The 19,023-nt window shown below is 41.8% G+C and overlaps 1 protein-coding gene across 2 annotated transcripts in view; it reads left to right on the plus strand.

Annotated features, from left to right (window-relative positions):
- Window positions 1-19,023, plus strand: part of NELF-B (negative elongation factor B) — a 74,706-nt gene that overhangs the window by 15,438 nt on the left and 40,245 nt on the right. For both annotated transcript variants that reach the window (XM_076180333.1, XM_076180332.1), the window contains exons 2-7: window positions 2,457-2,563; window positions 8,357-8,455; window positions 8,745-8,933; window positions 9,970-10,152; window positions 16,903-17,159; window positions 17,352-17,514. In XM_076180333.1, the coding sequence (XP_076036448.1) occupies window positions 2,459-2,563; window positions 8,357-8,455; window positions 8,745-8,933; window positions 9,970-10,152; window positions 16,903-17,159; window positions 17,352-17,514 (996 nt within the window). In that variant the 5' untranslated portion in view covers window positions 2,457-2,458. The remainder of the gene's footprint in view (window positions 1-2,456; window positions 2,564-8,356; window positions 8,456-8,744; window positions 8,934-9,969; window positions 10,153-16,902; window positions 17,160-17,351; window positions 17,515-19,023) is intronic.

Here is a 19,023-nt window from a genome sequence, read left to right on the forward strand (position 1 = left end):
TAACTATTATTATTATATTTAGTAGAAATTTAGTTTCTTTTCCACCAACACCAAACATATTTTTCACTTCTTTTTTGCATTTTAAAGATTTTTTTTTCTATGGAATAGTTACATTAGGTAGCTAGGTTAATATGAAAATGGAATTCCTGATATTTGAGCTGAAGTAGTTCTCATTAGATGCAAAAAGTTACTATGAGTATGATGCAATTTGAATTATCCATCTAGCTGTCCTAGTTCTCGAGATATTGCATTTTGAATGGAATTAAATCGGGCCTATTTTGTCCGAGGAAATCGGGCCGAAACGTGCGGTCTGACTAATCGCCGATCAAACGTAAACAATGACGGTTTTTACTGACAGGCACAATTTTATATAAAAAATTAGCATATGGTTGCATTATTTGACCTATTTTCTATAAGATGTGTGATTTCCATGTAATTTGATCATAGAATTACGTTTTTATCCTCTGCAAAATTACCCACCACAGCTACGAATACCGTCAAATTACATGAAAATCACACATTTTAAAGAAAATAGTTTGAATAATTCAATTATATGCAAGCTATTACACTAATAACCCAATAGTAACAAACTTAATAGTGTAGTTTGATCCATACCACCAGTGATCATAGATAGCGGGCAGGACGAATCGTAGCTGTGGTCCGTAATATTACGGAGGATGAAAACGTAACTTCTCTTTGATCAAATTACATGAAAATCACACATTTTAAAGGAAATATTTCAAATAATTCAACTATAAGTCTATTACACTAATAACATAATAGTAAGAAACTTTATAGAGTGAAGTTTGGTCCATACCACCAGTGATAGATAAGATGGCGGGATGGATGTTGATGTTGTTATCCGATAATCCGACCCGATAGAAAAAACTAATTAAAACCATCGATTTCTCAGCTCTACCCTAACACGCTGCCTTTATTTTGGTATTAGAATAATCCGCGATACTAGTAGTTTTGGTTCATTATAGTCAGTTGCCCGCACGATAAATTTGTTAGCTCATTTTTTACGTTGAAACATATACCAATTTTCGATCTACTGCTGAATGCAGGCCGCCATGTTTATCTTATGTTTTTATTGACCGACATGTAACATGATGTGAATGTTTGAAATTTACTACGATCGTAGTAAATACACTCACACAACATTTTTATTAATTAAATTTCCCGCGGTATGTAAATTTGGCCGTTTGAATGGCGTGCGCATAAAATGACGCGCTATTGTGCTCGTCATCGACGGTGGCGCCTCTGGTGGTGTTTGACCTACCTACATTAGGTATTGGCCCGTGTTTGTGTGATTCTAGAATTTTACCCAATGGTATTTTTGTAGGAGTGCACAAGTATGTGATATAGTATTAGAAAATTAGATATTAAGTTTGTGAATTAAAATACATCACCATAATATTTTTCTTTGTTTTGATAGATTTGGAGGTTGAAGATGATGACCCTGATAACCTATAGAATTATAAGTACCCCATTACTAAATGCAGGTTAGGTAGGTAGGTTAAGTTAGAATGGACAAATTTATCATACTTTAATTTCTTTGATCTCCACATTTATCAAAACAAAGATGGCTTCACAAGCAGTCAAAGTGGCTATGTTTGTTTGTGTACTTTTAGCAACTTTTTTCTGTTATCGATTTCCACAAAGAATAATGTATATTATAATGGTGTATTATAATTTACAAAATTATTATTTAATTTTCTATTCTTATAACACCAAAAATTTGCTGCAGTCAATAGCTCCAGTGTTTATGGCAAAACAAAAAGTATTTGATATAAAGGGGGGAGTGGTTCTTGCATAGGAATTAAGTGCATTTAGGTTATGCTTGTCTTAGAAATGCAGTTTCAGTGATTTGCGGCTGCTTTGCAGTAATCTATAGTTGTTGCATGTCTTGCATGTGGGAAAGTATTAGTGTGTATATATATGTATATGGTGTAGGGTCATCTCGCCCCATTGCCAACTTGGCCTATCTACTCAACCAAGTCACCCCACCACATTTTGCTTAGGTAGGTAGATGAAATTATCATACTTTATTTTCTTCAACCTCTGCATCTATCAAAACAAAGATGGCATCTCAAGCAGCAGATGAGCTGAATTGGTGATGGCCTGAGTTGGAGATGGGCCAAGCTGGCCAGCAAGCATATATAGATATAGATATCAGTTCCAAACACTGTTATTGTTCAATCTCAAAAGTTTCTGTTTCTTCTTCTTCTTTTCTTTTTCTTCTTCTTCCTCTTCTTCCTCTTCCTCCTCCTTTTCCTTTCCTTCTTCTTCCTCCCTCTTTCTTCTTCCCATCTCTTACTACTCTTTCTAATAGTAATGATGCTAACTGTTGACTTGAGTTTCACTGAGTGGAAACCCACTGTACCAGGCTACATTGGGTAAGATTTTGTAGTTTTAATAACATTCGTATCTAATGATCTTAATACTGTTTTCAGTCATGTCTGGATTTGGTTTAGAAGTGATAGGCATCCCTGGGGGTGCCTACTTAAAGGAGTCCCTTACCCATTGCACAAATCCGCTGAAAGCCATTGAAGAATTTCAGGTAAGAGGTTTTCTGATATCATTTATTGGGGTATGTGTGTGTGTGTGTGTATGTAGCATAGTATACAGAATAAGAGCTATGCTCATTGGGTCTCATCTCTTACTTACCTGGCTTACTTACCTGGCAGGGCCAAAATCTTCCAGCAGCCACTGACTGCACATAGGAAGGGAAATGGCCCGAAACAACTAGGGATGCTTGAGCCAAATGTACAACAACAGGACATAATTATTTAATGAATTGACTAATATAGTGTATCCCTCATAATAGTCTATCTGAAATCTGGCATAGAAAACTACTTTGGGTGTATGACTACTGTATTTTCTAGATAGTAAAATTTTTTGTTGATTGTCGGATGTTTGTGAGATGTTTAGATGTAGCTGAAGAGTTCATCCTATAACACAGTGAGGAGTTTGCTCATGAATTGTGTGAGTGACCAGGCTTACACTACCTGAGATGGAAGAGTGCTCCAGTATCTGGCTACTCTACATGAAAAGAATCCTCTACGGACTTCAGTGCAAATGAGCCGAGGATGAATTTTGTATTGGTGACCTCTGGTGATGGGATGAGGAGTGGGGTGGAATAAGTCTATGTGATGGATGGGAGAAAGACCATGGAAACTTTTGTAGCACAAAATCCTATCATTCCTAAATAGTCTGCCTTTGATGGAGGAGAAAAATAGTTGTTTTAGACATTCAGAATAATATAAGTCACCAAAACCAATCACCTGGTTGGTCCACCTATGCTGAACTGACTTGAGCTGATTGGCATCATCCACAAATCCAAGATTCCAGAATGTCGAGGTGAAGTGCAGGATAGGGCATATATCCACAATGAAGAGAGTAGTCATGAACTGTGGGAAGTAGCACACTAGATTCAAGCAGGTTAGTCGCAACTCCTCCAGCCTTGTGGACAGTATCCCTAATGTCTTGATGGAATGTGAGCTAGGAGTAAAAAATTACACCAAGATCTTTGTGAGTAGTCTTTCGAGTGATAGGAGAGTTGTCCAGGAAGTAAACACTGTTGTTAACTCTATGAGTCATACAAGGGAGGTAGTCAAAAAGAAAAAGGCATAAAATCATTCCCACCCATTCCATCCCTAAATACACTCCACTCCCCTCCACCCTCCCTCCCATCTTAGCACCTCCTGGATTCATACAGTGAGTAAACTGCAGGTGGACACATTTCTCTTCAGCAAATTTTAAGCCCCAGGATGTAGATGTAGCAGATAAGGTGTTGATATCCTCATGCAAGGTTGGGGATTATTGAGGTGAGGACTAAGCAAAAAAAGTGGAGACACAACTTGAGGTTGTTGGCAAAGAGCATATATTTGCAGGATAAACTAGCTCCAAGATGGTTGGCAAAGATTAGGAACAGTAAAGGACCCAAGACAGAACCCTGTAGCACTCCACTGAGTACAAGCTTAGGAATGCTCTGGGTTCCATTGATGGAGACTTGCATGGTGCACCCTGTGAGAAAACTTCTGATCCATTGTAGCAGATTACCAGAAATACTTAGGCAGACAAGTTTATCCATCAGAATGTTGTGCTGGATTATGTCAAATGCTTTAACGAAGTTAAATAATATTAAATCAATTGTAAATCCTTGGACATAATTGTGAGTAATATAGTCATATGTTAGAATCAGTTGGTCACATTCAGATTTGTTGGCCCAGAAACCAAATTAGGACCTGTCAAATAGAAAGTGGTTATCCAGGAAACTGTAAAGAGTTTTGTTCATTATTCTTTCAAGAGTTTTGCATGGAATTGGTGTTGAGCTGATTGGTCAATAGTTCAATGGGTCAATCTTGGATCCTTTCTTAAAGATTGGGGTTATAATAAGGTTTTCCAACATTGGGGAACTGTCCTCAAGTTTACAGATTTCTTGTACAGTATGTAGAGAGGAAGAGCAAGTTCATTTGCACATTCTTTCAGGACAAGAGGATGTATATCATCAGGTCCCATAACACTATCTGCTTTTAAGGCTTTCAGGTGATCTCTGACCTCATTCAAGCTGAAATGTTGATTAGAGACTCAGCAGAACATTGATGGGGAGTAGGTTCATTTGTTATGGTTATTGAGACACTGCTTCTGACCCAGGGCAGTGGACAGGATGCAGGGATGACCCATCATCCAGGAGGTGCCAAGATAAGAGGGAGGGTGGAGGGGAGTGGAATATATAGGAAATGGAATGGGTGGGAATGGTTTCTATGCCTTTTTCTTTTTGGCTACCCCCCATGTAGGGGGAAAAAGCCTTTGGTATATGTATGTATGTATTGAGAAGACTCAAGAATGACTCTACAGATTGGTTTACCATACTCAGTGAAGTGTCTGTTAGTGCATTGTTCACTTTGAGAGGTCCAGTCTTTGACCTTGCTACTTTTTTATGTCTGATATAGGGATGGAATGGATGGGAATGATTTTATGCCTTTTCCTTTTTGGCTACCTCCCTTGTAAGGGGGAAAAAGCTTTGGTATATGTAGATGTAGGGATGAAAAAGTTTTGGTTTCTCCTTCCTGTGATTAGTAAGGTTTTCTTTATGTGTTTTTTACACAGTGAGAGAAGCCTGGCTTAGTCTTGTATTGGTGTTATTGAGTTGGTAAAGTTTCAATTAAGCTTGGTAGGACCTATGCTCATGTTGATGTCTTGCTTGTTTGTATTCTTGCCAGGCCTTTGGATCTGTAATTGAAAAGATGTCTTGGAATCTTCTTGTGCCAAGGAGGGTATGCATTAGGAGGTGGTTTGTGGGGGACATGCAACTGAGCTATATTACATATAGTCATTGAAATATGCTCACCTGTTTCATTAGTATCAAGGTTGTGAAGTTCACTTTTCCAAATATGCATGGAGAGGGCTTGTCTTATTACCAGTTAGGCCTCATCTCTGTTACCAGTAGTCAATTCTGACCATAAATTGTCCCATGTTATTTATTTGACATAACAATTCCTTCATCAGAATCATTCCATGAATCAGTATTCTGTATGGAAAACTTTTTATAGCATATTTGTACAGTAAGTCCTCTTTATACGATACATATGCATTCCTGAAAACCTTACCGCAAATTGAAATTACCATATACCGAACCCATTATAACATGTAATAATAGGATATGGCAGACATACCTTCTCCCTGCTCTTTCCTTGTCAAAATATCTAGCAGGTATCGTATCTGTGAATTTTTCTTACCATAAATAGAATCGAGGGTAGTAATTACCAAATACCGTAACTGAATTTACCGGATAAAGAATTACCGTATAAGGAGGACTCACTGTACATAGTACCTACATACATACATACATATACCAAGGCTTTTTTCCCCCTTACCAGGGGGGTAGCCAAAAAGGACAAGGCACAAAAACATTCCCACCCATTTCATCCCCGAAAACACTCCACACCCCTCCACCCTCCCTCCCATCTTAGCACCTCCTAGATGACGGGTCATCCCTGCACCCTGTCCACTGCCCTGGGTCAGAAGCAGTGTCGCAGGACACAGCACATCCACAGCAAGGCCGCTTCATTAAATCGGCGACCCCCCCTCTCCGTCCCCCCATATAAAGGAGAGGACGGGGAGAAATCCCTTCGGGCTGCGTCAAAAATTTTTGCTCGCACACAGTACCTCACCCCCATTCCCCCGTCCAATCCACCTCATGCATCACAACATTTTCCATATACAACCTTTCTCCATTCACCCCTGTCTTCTGTCCTCTCCCGTCCTTCCTCAACCGACATTCCCCTCTTCCCCAAAGCCCCCTCATGTTCACTCCCTCCACATCTGCCTTCCATACCTCCTTTACTAGTCTTTCTTCACTCATTCTTTCCATGTGTCCAAACCATCCTAATACTCTTTCATCCACCCTAACTCCCAGCTCCCTTTCCACCCCTGTTCTCCTCCTCACTTCCTCATTTCTCACTCTATCTAGCCTAGTAACCCCCATCATACTTCTCAGACACTTCATCTCAAACACATTCAAGTTCCTTCTCTCTTCCTCTCTCATGTTCCATGTTTCTGCTCCATACAGTGCTGTTGGCACAATCACTCCTTCATACAGTCTCCTCTTAGCATCCATTCCCAGATTCCTATTCCTCATTACACTTTTTAAACAACCAAGGCATTTACTTGATTCTCTCAATCTACATTCTACCTCCACCTTCACTCCACCCTCTCCTGCCACATTTGCACCCAAATATCTAAAACTATCCACTTCCTCCAGTTGCTCTCCCTTAATGCTCACTTCCAGATTACTGCCACTTTCACCCCTTGTACATCTCATCACCTTACTTTTACCCACATTTATCTTCAGCTTTCTTCTATCACACACTCTCCCAAACTCTGTCACCAGCTTCCTCAATCCCTCCTCCGATCCTGCCACAAGCGCAGTGTTGTCCGCAAACAACAGCTGGCTCACCTCCCACTTTTCTCCATTTTCCTTAACCATCTCCAATCCCTGACCCATTACCCTTGCATTCACCTCTCGCACCACCCCATCCATATATAAGTTGAACAGCCAGGGTGACATAACGCATCCCTGACGAAGTCCCACCTTTACCTCAAACCACTCACTCTCTCCATTTCTAATCCTGACACAAGCTCTACTACTCTCATAAAAACTCTTGACAGCTCCCAGAAGCTTTCCTCCTGTCCCGTATATTCACATAACCTCCCACAGTGCCTTTCTGTCTACCCTATCGTAAGCCTTTTCCAGATCCATAAAGGCCCAGAAAACATCCTTCCCCTTACCTATAGCTTTCTCACATATCTCTCTTACCACAAAAACCTGATCTACACAACCTCTACCTGTCCTAAACCCACACTGTTCCTCACCAATTACTCCCTCTGTTCCTCTCCTAATCCTCTCAATCAAGATCCTCCCATAAGCCTTCCCAACTACACTTAACAAGCTAATCCCTCTGAAACTACTACATTCACACTTGTCCCCCTTTCCCTTGTAAAGTGGAACTATACACGCACTCCTCCAGTCCTCTGGCACTCTACCTTCTCTCCAGCAAACATTAAATAACCTCACCAACCAGTCCACCATCACTATACCTCCTTTTTTAAGGGAGGGAAAGATAGCTGCAGTGGGAAATGCTAAGAAAATGAGAGTGATGAGTGAGGAAAATGGAGGAGAAATAAGGAAGGATGAAGTGAAGGCAGCAGTCAAGATGATGAAAGCAGGTAAGGCACCTGGTCTGGATGGATGCCATGCAGAATGTCTTAAAAAAGGAGGTATAGTGATGGTGGACATAGTACCTATCATACATAAATGTTTATGGGATGGGAGCTGTGCTTCTAGGGTCTTGTCTTTGTCTCCAGTTACCAAATTTGTCTTAATATCATTTCTGTTGTTTGCCAGGATTATAGATATTTTCATCCAACTGATTCCACGAATTCATGCATCAATGTGGGACACTACTTTCAAACACCTTTCAAAGGTTATTCAGAAATGCAGCTTTCCATACTGATGCAGTGATTTGTGGAAAAATGTGGATGAAAAATACTAGTCAATGTAAGTGAATTTAAATTTAAATTCAAATTTGACCAGATAGGCTCCTATGATCATAGCTATTATCCTGTATGTTGGAGTTAGCTAAATGCTATATTGCTTTAATGCATTACTAAGTGCTGATGGTGTTTTACATATGATTGTTTTCATTGACAGACAATTTGTGAAAATGTGAAATTGGGAAGGGAGAATGGTTTTGTTTAAGCATTCACACATTCTTTGCATGTTTGTACATACTCCTATAATATGATGTTTTTTCAGTGTAAGTTGTTACTTTACTTTTCTTTTTTCTAGGTTGAAAATGGAATTCTTCTTCCTTCTCTTCGCCCAATGTTACATCTCCTTGACCTTCATGGTGTCAAGAGATTAGATTTCCACAATTCTATAATGGAGGTAAGATATATATAATCAAAGTAATGAAAAACAAATTGAGTATTTTCACTCATTTTTCTATGTACATACTCTTTCTTTTCTCTTTTCATGGGCTTAGTAGATTTGTGGCTTATTTTAGAAAAGTGGTAATTTACAATGCTGCATTGCTCTTCAAGTCTTGGATTCAATTTTGAGTAGTTAGGAAAGTTTTGTGGGTGGGAGGAATGTGTGCAAACAAACATACATTCATATACATGTATGGGTGTGTATCATTTGACTCTAATTGGATTTTATTTTTATTTAAACCTAGGAGCTGCGAGACAAGCTGATTGCACAAATTAGTGATCTTGGTAAACGGGAAGGAAGAGAGAGAGATAAGAAACTTAAGGAACTTTTAACCAAAAGTTTTCCTGTCATTAAGATCAAGGCACTGCGACCTGTTGTCATGTGCATCCTGAAGCACATGTCACATGTTGAAGATAAATACTTGAAAATTCTAGTATGTGATGTTCTAAAGAACGTGCATTTTACATTTCTGATTTTCTATTTAACTCCTGGAGTCTGAGGATTTCTTTAGCTCTGAATGTTTTTTTATGTTGACATATTGACACTGTATTGATCTTAATGTTATAAGTGTCAGACAAATTCAATCAGGTGAGAAACAGACGACATGAACATTGCTCAACCCCAAGCTGAATGAAATTCTTTAATGTTTGCCAAAGCAGGATTTACAGATTTTATCCAATTTTAAGGGTTCATCCTTGCTGCTTCAGGGCTGCTTCTCATTTGTCATGAGCTAGAATAAACTGGTGTGTGTCTCTGGGCTGAAGGCATGGAGTATTTTCTCTCATAATTGATTGTGGAGTGAAAGTACATCTAGATCTCTTAATCTAACACTTGCCAACTGCCACTTGTGTGGATGTTTGGGGCCAGGACATAAACCCACTTCAGGAATTGATGGTGTTTTATATCTTGGGCTAATTCCCAAAGTTGATTTATGTACATACATACATATACCAAAGGCTTTTTCCCCCTTACAAGGGAGGTAGCCAAAAAACAAAGACATAAAAACCACTCCCACCCATTCCCTCCCCACATACTCCACTCCCATCCACCTCCTTCCCTCCCTCTTATCTTGGCTCCTCCTTGATGACAGGTCATCCCTGCATCTCGTCCACTTCCCTGGGTCAGAAGCAGTGTCACAAGACACAGCACATCCACAGCAAGGCTGCTTCATTAAATTGGTGACCCCCACTCACCCACCCTCATTCATCACAACATCATCCATACACAACCATTTTCCAATCACTTCTATCTTCTGTCCTCTCCCGTCCTTCCTCAACAGTTTATGTACTCGGCCCAAATGTCTGCACAAGTGGTAGTTAGCGAATGTTGGAGAGACCTAGGTGTATAGATTTGTATGAAATAACATGTCTTACAGAAATATGGGAGAGTAAAACTGTGTCATGAATCTTTGTGATAAAGTTTATGTTTAGAAGTTTTGATATCTAATTGTACGTCTGTTTTCTGTTAAGGTGCGTGACCGTGAACTGTATGAAGCTTGTGACACAGAAGTTAAGCGTCAGATATGGAAAGATTCTCAGGCATTGTTTGGAGATGAGGTCTCTCCACTTCTGACAGGTTACATCACCAGCAAAGAAGACACATTATTTAATGTGGAGAATCTCAACAACCTCTTTTTCAGTCCTTCACCAAAGGTATGTTGGAATATTAACCACTTCCATATGGTGACGCCTACATAGGCGTCATGAGGAGCAAGTGGGTATGCGATGATGCCAACGTCGGCGTCTTGATTATATTTATTGTAGTCGTACCTACGTAACCTCCATTCTCTCTAAACTGGCTTCATCATATTTTCTATGGTTATCAAAATTCACGGGTGAAAGAGAACGAACGATTGAGCACTGACTTTATTTTTTATAATGCGATTATTATGATGCAACATCGCACATCGGGCAGCTAATGCTGCCAGACGTGCGATGTGCCCTGGAGTGAAGAGGTTAAGTTTGGCCTTTTTATAATTCAACTTTTTAGAAAAAAAAAATTCCAAGACTGAATTTTTTATATTGTATCCTCTCTATTCTTATATATTATCATCCTACTTTTCCTTGGAGGTAAGGTTATGCTAAACACTGTTAATCCTATATTGGAAGTACATTATGTATAGTACATACATATGTCAAAGGCTTTTTCACCCTTACAAGGGAGGTAGCCAAAAAACAAAGACATAGAAACCACTCCCACCTATTCCATCCCCTACATACTTCACTCCTCTCTACCCTCTTCCCTCCCTCTTATTTTGGCAGCTCCTGGATGACAGGTTGTCCCTGCATCTTGTTCACTGGCCTGGGTCAGAAGCAGTGCCGCAAGACACAGCACATTCACAGCAAGGCCACTTCATTAAATCAGCAAACCCCCACTCCTTCCCCTCATGCAGAAAAGAAGACAGGGAAAAATCCCCTTGTGCTGCATCATTTTATTTCTCATACATACTCCCTCACCCCCATCCCCCACCCACTCCCTTTCATGCATCACGCCATCATCCATACACAACCATTCTCCATTCACCCCTATCTTCTGTCCTCTCCCGTCCTTCCTCAGCAGACATTCCCCTCTTTCCCAATGCCCCTTTTACCCCATCGACCCATCTCATCCTAGGTCAACCCCTCATGTTCACTCCTTCCACCTCTACCTTCCATGCCTTTTTTACTAATATTTCTTCACTCATTCTTTCCATGTGTCCAAACCATCCCAATACTCTTTCATCAGCCCTATCTCCCAACTTCCTTTCCACCCTTGTTCTCCTCCTCACCTCCTCATTTCTCACTCATTATGCTTCTCAGGCACCTCATCTCAAACACATTCAAACTACTTCTCTCCTCCTCTCTTATGTTCCATGTTTCTGCCCCGTACAGTGCTGTTGGCACAATCACTCCTTCATACAATCTCCTCTCAGTATCCATTCCCAAATGTTTATTTCTCATTACACTTTTTAATCCACCAAGGGATTTACTCACTTCTTTCAATCTACATTCTACCTCCACCCCCCACTCCTCCCTTTCCTGCCACATTCGCACCCAAGTACCTAAAACTATCCACTTCCTCAAGTCTCCCTCCCTTAATACTCACTTCCAGTCTGCTGCCACTCTCTCCCCTTGTACATCTCATCACCTTTTACCCATGTTTATCTTAATTTCCTTCTTTTGCACACCTTCCCAAACTCTGTCACTAACTTCCTCAGTCCCTCCTCTGATCCTGCTACAAGTGCAGTGTCATCAGCAAACAACAACAGGCTTATCTCCCACTTTTCTCCATTTTCTCACACCACCCCATCCATGTATAAATTGAACCGCCAGGGCGACATAACACATCCCTCACGAAGTCCCACCTTTACCTCAAACCATTCACTCTTTGGGGATCGGTGCCATCTGCGTAGAGCTGATGGCCAGGGGTGGTTGCTGCTGATTGGCCCCCAACTCTTGGGGTTGGGGGGTGGTCCCACGACGTAGACGTTGCAGCTCCAGGACCCCCTGATATCCACCCATCTGAATCCTCTCTCCCACGAAAGGACAGAGTCCACTTGGCCAGACTGTGATGCGGTCACCACCCAGCACTTCTAAGCTACCAGAAGAGGCTGGACGACCGTGTTGTGAACAGCTGCCCAGGATGTAACACTTCACCCCATACCATACAACACATAATGGAAGACTGCATTATACACAATCATGCACGCAAACAACACAACATACACTCTATAAAGGATTTGTGGGAAAACCCAGTTTCGGCTGTGGCCTTCCTTGGGGAGACGGGACTGCTCGGACAGACAGTCTAGGGAACGACAACAACAACAACAACCATTCACTCTCTCCATTTCTAATCCTAACACAAGCTCGACTATTCTCGTAAAAAATCTTGACTGCTCTTAACAGCTTTCCTCCGATCCCATATATCTGCAATACCTCCCACAGTGCCTTCCTGTTGAGAAGCATACATCCCCAGAATGAATTATCTTTATATTTTATCTTTTCACCATATATTATTAAAATCAATAGTAAGGCACCTGGTCTGGATGGATGTCATGCAGAATGTCTGAAAAAGGGAGGTGCAGTGATGGTGGACTGGTTGGTGAGATTATTTAATGTTTGCTGGAGAGAGGGTAGAGTACCGGAGGACTGGAGTAGTGCCTGTATAGTTCCTCTTTACAAGGGAAAAGGGGACAAGTGTGAATGTAGTAATTTCAGAGGGATTAGCCTGTTGAGTGTAGTAGGGAAGGCTTATGGGAGAATCTTAATTGAGAGGATTAGGAGAGGAACAGAAGGAGTAATTGGTGAGGAACAGTGTGGATTTAGGACGGGTAGAGGTTGTGTAGATCAGATCTTTGTGGTAAGACAGATATGTGAGAAAGCTATAGGAAAGGGGAAGGATGTTTTTTGGGCTTTTATGGATCTGGAAAAGGCTTATGATAGGGTAGACAGAAAGGCACTGTGGGAGGTTATGCAGATTTATGGGATAGGAGGAAAGCTTTTGGGAGCTGTCAAGAGTTTTTATGTGAGTAGTAGAGCATGTGTTAGGATTGGAAATGGAGAGAGTGAGTGGTTTGAAGTAAAGGTGGGACTTCGTCAAGGATGCGTTATGTCGCCCTGGCTGTTCAACTTATACATGGATGGGGTGGTGCGAGAGGTGAATGCTAGGGTAGTGAGTCAGGGATTGGAGATGGTTAAAGAAAATGGAGAAAAGTGGGAGGTGAGCCAGCTGTTGTTTGCGGACGACACTGCGCTTGTGGCAGGGTCAGAGGAGGGATTGAGGAAGCTGGTGGCAGAGTTTGGGAGAGTATGTGATAGAAGAAAGCTAAAGATAAATGTGGGTAAAAGTAAGGTGATGAGATGTACAAGGGGTGAAAGTGGCAGTAGACTGGAAGTGAACATTAAGGGAGAGCGACTGGAGGAAGTGGATAGTTTTAGATACTTGGGTGCAAGTGTAGCAGGAAAAGGTGGAGTGAAGGTGGAGGTAGAATGTAGATTGAGAGAAGCGAGTAAATGCCTTGGTGGTTTAAAGAGTGTAATGAGAAATAGACATTTGGGAATGGATGCGAAGAGGAGACTGTATGAAGGAGTGATTGTGCCAACAGCACTGTATGGGGCAGAAACGTGGAACATAAGAGAAGAAGAGAGAAGGAGTTTGAATGTGTTTGAGATGAGGTGTCTGAGAAGTATGGTGGGGGTTACTAGGCTAGATAGAGTGAGAAATGAGGAGGTGAGGAGGAGAACAGGGGTGAAAAAGGATTTGGGAGAGAGGGTTGATGAAAGAATATTAGGATGGTTTGGACACATGGAAAGAATGAGTGAAGAAAGACTAGTAAAAGAGGTATGGAAGGCAGATGTGGAGGGAGTGAACATGAGGGGACGTCCTAGGATGAGGTGGATGGATGGGGTGAAGGGGGCTTTGGGGAAGAGGGGAATGTCTGTTGAGGAAGGAAGGGAGAGGACGGAAGACAGAGGTGAGTGGAGAATGGTTGTATATGGATGATGATGTGACTGCATGAGGAGGAATGGGCGGGGGGGGTGGGGGTGGGGTAGTATGTGTGAGTAAATTTTGACGCAGCCCGAAGGGATTTCTCCCCGTCCTCTCCTTATATGCAAAGGGGGACGGAGAGGGGGGGTCGCCGATTAAATGAAGCGGCCTTGCTGTGGATGTACTGTGTCTTGCGACACTGCTTCTGACCCAGGGCGGTGGGCAGGGTGCAGGGATGACCCGTCATCCAGGAGGTGCTCAGATGAGAGGAAGGGTGGGAGGGGTGTGGAGTGTATTTAGGGATGAAATGGGTGGGAGTGTTTTTATGCCTTTCCCTTTTTGGCTACCTCCCTTGGAAGGGGGAAAAAGCCTTGGTATATGTATGTATGTATTATTAAAATATGCCATATCCTATGTATCATAATTGTATATATTTTTGTTTAATACTGAGTGTATCACTTAACCATATAAATACCTACTTCTGTCACATTGTAAATATTACTGTATGACCAAAATTTGATGTAGTAGCAACTGTCACATCCTTCATGGTCAGTTGCCTTGCTTCTAAGCACAGATCACAACTGGCTCTGCACAAGACAACTGGCTGCACTTTACTCAAGTAAATCTGTAGAACAAAACAGCTTTTACTTGCTCCAGTACTCACATCACCTACAAAAGTGTGGAACACAACCTTCCACTGGATGGGTGGGTGAGGGAATATGTGTGAAGGAGATTTTGAAGCAGCCTGAAGGGGTTTCTCCCCATTTCTTTTTCTGCATGAGGGGGATGGAAGTTTGTTTGTTTTTTTTTTTCCCGCCGATTAAATTAAGCGGCCCTTCTGTGGATGTGCTGTGTCTTGCTGCATTGCTTCTGACCCAGGGCAGTGGGCGAGATGCAGGGATGACCCGTCATCCAGGAGGAGCCAAGAAAAGAGGGAGGAATAGTGAATGAGAGTGGAGTATATGGGGATGGAATGGAGTGGGATTTATGCCTTTGACTTTGACTACTTCCTTTGTAAAGGGGAAAAAGCCATTGGTATATGTACAGTTAGCGCAGACCATTTTGCAAACTCTTCAAGTATGCATAACAATTCGCTTTTTTAGGACCCGTGTGATATCTCATTTACAAAAATCATGCAGGAGAAAGTGACTACCTAAAAACCTTCAGCCATCCACCCATAAAATAGCCACATGAGACAAGGCCAATGAGTGTGTTTCTTCGTTTTTCCTCACGGTGTTCACTGATTTTGGGGTGTGCCCTGCCCTTTGCATGATGCCTGGAAATTGCACAGTGCATGATAACATTGTGAAAGTGATTGAACTACACAAAGTGGGAAAGAATAATTGAGAAATAGCCAAGGCAACAGGTATAACTGAGTGTACTGTGTCCTGACTCCTAACAAAATAGTGCATGGATGGAGGGGTTGATACCATGCCCCTCCATAAACATGCCAGGGACAAGGCCCTGAAAATTTCCCTGAAGGCATCAAGGCTTGTAAAATGTCAGTTGGACCTTAACCCTTCTACAACTGCAAAGGAATTGAAGGAAAAGAACCTTAAGCTTCTCAGTGATATCTTCATTGGGTCAATTGAGGAAAATATTCAGAAGCGGTTAAATTACTTGAAAGTGAAAGCACGTGTGAAGCCCCTCATCTGCAAAACAAAGGCAGCGCTGTGTCCAATTTGCCAAGGATCATAAAGACTGGGACCTTGTTCAATGGTGTAAGGTCCTTTGGACCAACAAAGCGACCTTTTGTATAAGTGAGAGTAGGGGAACGAAGGTGTGGAACTCTCCTGCCACATCAGCATGTGACCCATGCATAACGGTGACGAGCATTAAGCACCCGCCCTATTTTATGGTGTGGGGTACCCTTGGCTATGGTGGTTCGGAGAACCTTGTAATACTCCCTAAGAGCCAGACTGTCAACTCTGAGTGCCATATTAACCTTCTACAGGAGAATTTAGGGGAGTGTTTTGTGAAAACCAAGCATGAGATCCTTCAGCAGGACAGCGCCCCTTGCCACCCTCAAGGGTAGCCAAAAAGTGGCTCAATGATAGTGAGATTGAATACATAGAGGCTTGGCCTGGTCATTCACCCAATATTTCCCCCACAGAAAACTTATGGGGCATCATGAAGGCAGGCCTTCTTCAGGAGGACACATCTACAATTCCCAAACTTGAGATAACCATATGGAAGGTGTGGGAGGAAATCCCTGCTTCCAGAATTTGGCCGATTCTGTCCCCAAGAGATTCCAGCAGGTTGTCAAGGCCAAGGGCTTCCCCATTAGGATGTAGCAGTGACAGTATAAGTGTTTAATTATTTTTGGAATTTTTTGAATAATTTGTGGGAGGAAATTCCTGCTTCCACAATTTGTCCGATTCTGTCCCCAAGAGATTACAGCAGGTTATCAAGGCCAAGGGCTTCCCCATTGGGATGTAGCATTGACAGCATAAGTGTTTAATCATTTTTCGTAATTTTTTAAATAATATTATCAAAAATTTTTGTGTATATTTCCCAAGTATGCAGTATGATCCACACTGACTGTATGTATGTATTTATATGTCCTTTGACTCAGCCACTCCCCATGTTTTGGTATCAAGCCAGTTAACCACTTCCATACGGTAGGCGTCATGAGGAGCAAGTGGGTACGCGATGATGCTGATGTCGGCGTCTTGATTATATTTATTGTAGTCGTACCTACGTAACCTCCATTCTCTCTAAACTGGCTTCATCATATTTTCTATGGTTATCAAAATTCACGGGTGAAAGAGAACGAACGATTGAGCACTGACTTTATCTTTTATAATGCGATTATTATAATGCAACATCGCACGTCGGGCAGCTAATGCTGCCAGATGTGCGATGTGCCCCGGAGTGAAGAGGTTAACAATTAGAAGTTACTCATTGAGAGATTAACCAAAATTTTCCTGTTTCAGGGGCGGCGACAAGGTGACATGGTTCAGAAGCTGGTTCATATGATTGGCAAGAATGTTAAGCTGTATGACATGGTGTTACAATTTCTTCGTACACTTTTCCTTCGTACTCGTTTTATCCACTATTGTTCACTTAGAGCGGAGCTTCTTATGGCTCTACATGACAAAGAAGTCCACGACATTATTGCAGTTGATCCATGTCATAAGTTTACCTGGTGTCTGGATGCTTGCATCAGAGAAGGGAAGGTCGATGCTAAAAGGTATGAAATGCAAACACAGAAAAACATTTGCCTCTAATAATATTTTTTTTTTCATTTGCACATGTTATTTATAAAGTACATTGTTATACAGATATTCTGATCTTGCTTGGGAATATAGTAATTGCCTCATTTTGGAGATTATCATAAATAAGTCATGTTCGTAGTCTTCAAAGTCTGACATCTACACTTCAGGTCACGTGAACTTCAGGGCTTCCTAGATAGCATCAGGCGAGGACAGGAGCAGGTCTTGGGTGACTTGTCCATGATCCTTTGTGACCCATATGCCATCAATTTCCTCGCCACTTCTGTGATCAAGCTTTTGCAACACCTTATGAACACTGAAGCTATGCCTAGGGTAGGTTTTTCCCATTACATAATTTTTAGAATATCAGTTATGCAGTCTATGTGTATGATGATGATGATATCGTTTAACGTCACACACTCCCCCCCCCCCCTATCGGGAGGCTAGGATGGTGCCCCTCACAGAGGGCTTTGTAGGGTGGTATTAAATGAACCATGCCCTTGGTTCAACTTCGCTAGAGACAGGATTCGAACTGCCCTCACCTCGACCTTCGCCGCAAGTAACGACGCCCTAATCCACTCAGCCAGCGAGCCAGCCAGTCTATCTATATGAAAAACGTATTTAGTAATCTCAAAGATTTGCTATTGGTGTGTATGTCATGAATATGAAGTTGTATTTGATGTGCTCAGGATCTTAGATAATTAAACTCTTCTTTTATAGTAGTTAACATATGTAGAGAAGATTATTAGTTGTGTACTTACTCTGTGGTTTCTATGCCTTTTTCTTTTTGGCTACCCCCCGTGTAGGGGAAAAAAGCCTTTGGTATATGTATGTATGTATGTACTTGCTCTGTGACAAAGGTGGGAAGCATAGGACCCAGGTGTGTTTCCCTGGGGCGGGGATAGGGATGTTAGAAACAGGATAGAAAAGTGTATAGTCAAGGAAAGTGAGAAACCCGTAGTTTGCTTGAGTGCTGGGGGGGAATGACATAGGTAAGTTAGGAAGTGAGGAATTGTTTGTGCAGTTCTGGGATGCACTTGATAAGATTAGGAATAAGGGAGGGGTTCCTGTTCTATGTGGAATCCTTCTGAGGTATAGAGTTGGAGGCATGTGGCATTCCAGGGCTATTGCTATGAATTGCAGGCTGGCAAAACATTGTAAGGCTAATGGATGGGCATTTGTCAGCAACTGGGATTACTTTTATGGTAAGAATTATCTATATACAAGGGATGGGGTGCACTTGTCACCCAAAGGATTTCAGCTCCTTGCTGAATCCCTTGAGCAAGAAGTATCCTGCAGGGTTTTTTCAGGTAGATTATATGGGAGTCAGGGGGGAAGTATCAGAACATAGTTTAGGCAATAGAAACAGCTCAGAGAGGGACTGTGAAAAGAATCACCTAATCAGGTGGAGGGAAGATAAACTATAAGTTTACTATACAAACAGTAGAAGCATAATAAAATTGATTTACTGCAAGGTAAAACATGAGGGGATGGAGAGGGGGGTCACCAATTTAATGAAGCGGCCTTGCTGTGGATGTGCTGTGTCTTGCAACACTGCTTCTGACCCAGGGCAGTGGACAAGATGCAGGGATGACCTGTCATCCAGGAGGTGCCAAGATAAGAGAGAGGGTGGAGGGGAGTGGAGTGTATTAGGGAGGGAATGGGTGGGAATGGTTTTTATGCCTTTTTTTTGGGGGGGGGGCTACCTCCCTTGTAAGAGGGAAAAAGACTTTGGTATATGTATGTATGTATGTATTACTGAATCCTGGATCAATATGGCTGATAGACATTTCCTTCCAGAAATTGAGATAGAAGGATATAATTTTTTTCACAAGGACAGGG

Source organism: Oratosquilla oratoria, chromosome 44 (assembly GCF_046742065.1).
Source record: "Oratosquilla oratoria isolate Oo_2021 chromosome 44, ASM4674206v1, whole genome shotgun sequence".
NCBI lineage: Eukaryota > Metazoa > Arthropoda > Malacostraca > Stomatopoda > Squillidae > Oratosquilla > Oratosquilla oratoria.